This window comes from Chrysemys picta, chromosome 3 (genome assembly GCF_011386835.1).
Source record: "Chrysemys picta bellii isolate R12L10 chromosome 3, ASM1138683v2, whole genome shotgun sequence".
Taxonomy (NCBI): Eukaryota; Metazoa; Chordata; order Testudines; family Emydidae; genus Chrysemys; species Chrysemys picta.
Genome location: NC_088793.1, coordinates 81308917 through 81314916, shown reverse-complemented (window position 1 = coordinate 81314916; position 6000 = coordinate 81308917). Strand labels below are relative to the sequence as shown.

General features: G+C 46.1%; 1 protein-coding gene across 8 annotated transcripts in view; it reads left to right on the top strand.

Annotated features, from left to right (window-relative positions):
* The first annotated feature begins 258 nt into the window (after positions 1-258).
* HACE1 (HECT domain and ankyrin repeat containing E3 ubiquitin protein ligase 1) overlaps positions 259-6000 on the top strand; it is a 148380-nt gene continuing 142638 nt past the window's right edge. For 7 of the 8 annotated variants that reach the window (XM_065588265.1, XM_065588267.1, XM_005287711.5 and 4 more), the window contains exons 1-2: positions 259-492; positions 4997-5051. In XM_065588265.1, the coding sequence (XP_065444337.1) occupies positions 417-492; positions 4997-5051 (131 nt within the window). In that variant the 5' untranslated portion in view covers positions 259-416. The remainder of the gene's footprint in view (positions 493-4996; positions 5052-6000) is intronic. The other variant, XM_024102426.3, reaches the window with a different exon arrangement.

Genomic DNA, 6000 nt, shown 5'->3' with positions numbered 1-6000 from the left:
CTCCAAAGCGAAGGGAGAGAGCAGCGTCTGCATCTGCACCTTCCTCATTCATTCATTCATTCGTTCGTTCACTCACTCACTCGCACCCCCAGCTCCTGACACTCCTACCGGGCTCACCCATCGACTCCTGCCCCGCCCACAGCTCCTAGCCACGCCCCCGCTCCTCATCCTCCCCCCGTAGTAGTGTTGGCAACGCTGGGTGGGCGGGGCGCGGTTGCGGGTAAGGGCAGCCACTTCAATGAGGCGCCCTTCCGCTGGTGGGCACGCGCGTAGGAGCGCGCATGCGCCGCGGCTCTGGGACCGTGTGGGTGTGAGCCTGCGCAGAGGGCCGTGGGCTCCGCTCTGGCAGCACGCAACCGGCGCCGCGATGGGCTGAGGCGGGTCAGCGGCTCTGGGCGGAGCGGGGCCCCCCGAGGATGGAGAGAGCCATGGAGCAGCTCAACCGTCTCACCAGGTCCCTGCGCCGCGCCCGCACCGTGGAGCTGCCCGAGGGTAAGAGGGGCGCGGGGGGCCCCTCGGTCCAGCGCCATCCCCCGGCGAGGGGCGCCCGTGCCCGCTCAGCAGCGGGAGCTGCGTTCCCCCGCCGGCCAGCCGGCGGCTCCCAGCGCGGGGTGACTCACTGCAGCAGCTGGCCCCGGGGCCTGCCCCGCTTCCGAGTACAGAGATTTACAACCCCATAACCCCCGCCTGGCAGCCCCCGCGTCTGCGCCGGGGCGGGGGACACCGGCGGGCGTTTCCCTGCGGCGCCCCTCACCGCAGCCCGGCTTGCCCTGGGGACTGGCTTCTCCTGGCACGTCGCCATCAGTCAGGAGGGGCCTGCCGGCCATGATGCCTGTGCCAACTTCTTGGAAAAACTTGGGACGTGTCCTGCCACCTCGGGCATCAATCTAGGACTCGATGCCCCTATGGGCAATAGCTTGGGATCGCGAGCTAGGACCAGGGCAGAGTCCACTGAGAAGTCCAGTCCAGGCCCCACCAAGCTGCTTTTGGGCATGGGAAGGATGACTGGGATTCTGAAACCTGGTCCGCACCTAAAATGTAGGTTAATTTAGCTACGTTGCTCAGGGATGTGAAAAAAGATGTAGTTCAGTTGACCCAGGGTGGATACCACTAACTGGATAGAACAATTCTTCTATTGACCTAGCTAGCACCTCTTGAGGGGATGGATTTACTACAGCAGTGGAAAAAACCCTTCCCTTGCTGTCTACGCTGCAAGCATGACAGTGGCATAGCTGTGGCACTGTAGCGCTTGTAGTTTGGACAACCTTACTGAGTACTGTCCCTGGACCCTACTAAGGGGCTTGTTTTACACTGTTCTCTGGCTAGTGGCTTTCCATTCCTCTTTTCCTACTGGAAGGGAGGAAGAATTTATTTTCCTCTTCCTCCCCCTCGCCCTGCCTCAAGCATCCTGGCTACTCTGGGGAGTCTTCCCTCATGCTTTTAGTTACTATGGTAAAACAAATAAAGAATACTGAGGGGGAAAGGAGTTAACCTCTAGCTTCTGAAGAGCAGCAGTAAAAACTGAATAATCCTTTTAAGCTTGGTCTAAACAGGAAGTTGTACTGACATCAAATCATATAACCTTCAATTATACTGACTTTGTTAAACTGTTGCAACTTTGCGTGGACAATACGCAGGTGTGCTCTGAATTGACATAAACAGTTCTATGCAATGTTGTCTTAGTTGGGTTGGTCCTAGGCATTAGAGAGACAAGATGTGTGAGGGAATATTTTTTTCTTGAACCAACTTCTGTTGATTAGAGAGACAAGCTTTCAAGGTTATAAAGAGCCCTTCTTCGGGTCAGTTATAAACTGATATAAAAGAGTTCAGGTGCATAAGTTGTACTGATTTAAACCAGGTTATGTTAAACTGATGCAATGTCTGTGTGCAGATAAGCCCTTATTTTCATTCTGCAGCTGTTTGGGAAATCTGTGCAGAGGCATGAGGTTTTTTTTTACATCTGCAGACTCAGGAAGATACTATCTGTTCATGTTTAGAACATTGTTGTAATCTGTAATGGATAGAAACTTCATTTTTAAATGAAAGCTTTAATTCTCAGAAGCTAATGGCTTAGGCCCCCTCAACTTGGCAGGAAAAAGACTTCCACTCATCAGTAATGAGTAGGCAAATGTCTCTTTAAACAGTTTTAACGCAAGGCTGTGTCTACTCTGACTTGTCACTCCTTAATTAAAAAAAAAAAGACATTGTAGGGCTTTGTTCATTGCTTAATTTTGTTACAAAATATTCACACTTTACAAGTAAATCAGTGTTTTGTTTTTTTATAACTGACAGCCCTGCAAATTCAACCAGGGCTTTGAGTCAAATTGCGTTTTCATCTCCAGCATCATCACTAGTAATAATGGTTCTTCAGGGAAAATTATGCCCTTAGTGATACTAGAACATCCCCAAAATCTTCAATAGTAAAACAAGTTCTGTTGCTGATATGCAAAATGGAAGAGAATCCAGCTCATTCACTCTTAGTTGTGTTGGCTGTGCAGGACTAAAAGGAGTTTAAAATATATATATACTCTTTGTCTTCAAGCGTATATCACTCTGCACAAAGGTTGAATAAAAAGGTTAATTTCATGGACAAATAAGAGTCACATCGTAAGTTTCATTATTTAGCTAAGTAAAGAAAAGATTTCTCTCTTCTTTGTGCTGTACCTGTTCTTTGAATAAATAGGACTTTGTTTACTAATTCCTCTTAAGGGCTGGATTTACCAAAAACTTCACAAAACCAACCCTAACCCACCCTTTCTAAGAGCTTGTCTATGCACAGTTTTTATAGTGATTTAACTATATTGGTTAATTGTCACCGTTAAATCTGCCCAACCATCTAGTATGGAAGCAGTTACACTGGTATAAAGATGCTTAAGAGAGGTTGTGCAGATTTACTTGCTATATGTCTGTTTCTAAATTGGCACAAACTGTATGTGGAGTAAGACCAGTCTTAAGTTTCTGAGCCAAGTTTAAAATTACTAGAGAAAAAGCATTTACAAAGTATATTTCATACTAAATTCACCTGTTTCTATTTATATTCTTTTGTTAATGCTGAATATTTTGATTCCTTCATATCTTATAGTATATCAAAAATCAGTTTAGGTATTGCAATAAAATGTTTTGGGTTTTGTTTTGTTTACATTTTCTTAAAAGCATTCACTTTTTAAAACAATAATATTCCAATACTCCTGGGGGAATTCTGCACCACTGCATGTACGCGGAATTAATGTCCCCTGCAGATTTCTTTGCTTCCCTGAAAAAAAAAAGACTTCCGATTGGGAAGCAAAGGGAAGCTTCAAGAGCAGTCATGTGCCCCTCCTCAATAGCACGGGTGTGTCATTTTGGGCACCTGGAGCATCTGGTGGAGAGAGAAATCTTGGGGAGGAGGGGTTAGGGATGCCCTGGTCAGTGGCTCCTACCCTGCACCAGGCTCAGCTGCTAGTCCTGGCTGGACGGGGGGCAGGGGAGGACAGGACTTCCTCTTCCCCTGCAAGGAGTGGCTAGGGATGGTTCAGACCCACCCCCAGAAACCTCATAAAGTGTGCCCCTCCTCCCGCTTCCTTCCCATATCGTTCTTCAGCTGCTGGGGGAGGGGCCATTGTATGGGGAGTTGCTTCCCAGTCCATCCAACCCCCCCCCCCCGTCACCTGCACCCAGAACCCTCCCACTGAGCATCTCCCCCTGCATCTGGACTTCTACCTCCGTTCCCCCTGATGAGCCCATGTCCTCTGCACCTGAACTGCCCTGATGAACTCCCTGCACCTGGACCTCCACCCCACTGAGCCACAACCAGCTGCACCTGGACACCAAGCTCCACTTCCCCAGCGTCCAAACCCATCTCCCACTGAGCTCATCCCCTCCATTCCCACCCTGCTGAATCCCCATCCCCTTCTGCTGCACTCAGAATGCCCCCCCTTCCCCCCATGAGTCCCTGTGCATCCAGCTTGCCCCTCACCTGGATCCCACCCATACTAAATCCCTCCACACTTGGATCCTGCCAGGCTGAGCCTGCTTGCCATACACCTGGATTGGAGGCCAGGGCTGGGCGTGCATGTGAGACTCTGTTCCTCTTGCTCGCTATCTTGGTGTGGAGGTGCAGGGCCCTAGGGTGTTTCTGGGCCAGGCCCAGACCTTGCACTGTCAGGGTCAGGTACAGCCTCACCGTTGAGTCCATGTCGCGGGGCGGGAGGGCTGCAGGGTGATCTCCCATCCATTGACCCATGCTTCCCACTGCCATGTAGGCGCCGCCATATTTATTTGACAAATAAAATATGCAGAATTTTACAGAATTTTAAAATATTGTGTGCTGAATTTTTATATTTTGGTGCAGAATTCCCTCAGCAGTAATTCTACTACAGTGTTTGAACCCAAACACTGTAGTTTTGTGCTAGTCAGAACCAGGTTTTATCAGAACCAAAAAGAGAGGTCTAGAAACAAAAGGGGGAAATTGACTATTTTTCAGTGTATAAGTTGAGACAAAAAAGTTGACCGCATTAATAGTGTTAAGTAGATTAGATTTGGAGAAAAAATCGTTTTTAGTAACATCAGTAACACAACTATAGAAATAATATGTAAATACAGGAAATCTAAAATATCTTTCGCTTTTAAATTAACTTACATGAGTCTGAGACAATTCAGTAATTAGAACTTACCAGCAATCAGAAGGATAAAAGGATAGACAAAAAAAATTAAAAACTAAAAATAAAATTAGCAATGTACATTTTTCTTGTTTAGAAAGAACAGTTTGCTTTCACAGTAATAGCACAACTACATCATAAAATATTATTTTAACATATTTTCCATATAAATATGTTAAACAGCAGTAGCTTTTCTTTTAGAATGTTCAGTGATTTATTTCAGTCAGATCTATATATAGATCTATCATACAGTGTAAATAGTCTATTCATCTACAGTAACTTCTAAAAACAGACAATAACTACTGGATAAATTTACACATAAGATTTTATGGTAACTGAATAATCTAATTTCTGCACAGATAATGAAACTGCTGTCTACACACTAATGCCAATGGTTATGGCTGACCAGCACAGGTGAGTGTTTCTTCCTACAGGTTTGTGCATAAATTACTATTTTTTAAATTCCCTTATTTGTAAGGTTGCAAACATAAGTCTGTCTGTAAAATCAGTCTAAATGGTAATAACAATAAACATCGTCCATTGTAGCAGTCTACGACTAAATATTTTTAAGGGCATAGAAAGCAACATGTTTAGTAGAGCTGTATTTATTAAAGTCATGTTGGCTCCAGGGTTTCTCTTGCTGAGCTGCCATCCAGGGTCACAAAGGCCAGGTCTGTACTACATACATTCTTTGGAATAACTATGTTGCTTACTGTTGTGGATTTTTCGCACCTCTATCAACGTGGTTTTATTGACTGTAACCCCCTGTGTAGACCGCAGTATGTCGGTGACAGAGCTTTTCCTGCCGACATAGCTACTGCCTTTTGCGGAGGTGTTTTCTGTCTAGAGCGTCTTCTCCAGAAGCGCTACAGTGACACATCTGCATTGGTATAGCTGTGCTGATGCAAGTTTGTAGTGTAGACCTGCCCAGAGAGAAGATTTTTGCATAGCTGGGGCCCAGCTCACTGAATGCCCAAACTTGCATATGACTATGTATATACTTTATGTACCTGAGAAATCTGGTTGACTCAATCCTGGAAATGCCTGGGTGTGTGCTTAAGACCAGGAGTTTGAAGTGTGTCCAGTAATGGAGAAGGAGCCAGTATATAGAGTACTGGGAGAAGAGAAACAATGGCAGTTTCTTTGTGAATGAGATGTAGCACCAGGAGTTGATGTAGTGTTGGTATTGAAACTCATAGTATCGTATTTGTAGAGGAGATTGTCCAACACATATTGATCAGACAAGATGATGGCTGGGGGACTTCTTAAATGACAGCTGTTTGGGAAGTGGGGAAGCTGTTGGAATCTGTCCGAGGGATGTGTCAAGCAAGTTTGCTGCTACTTCCCCACCCCTGTTGAGTTT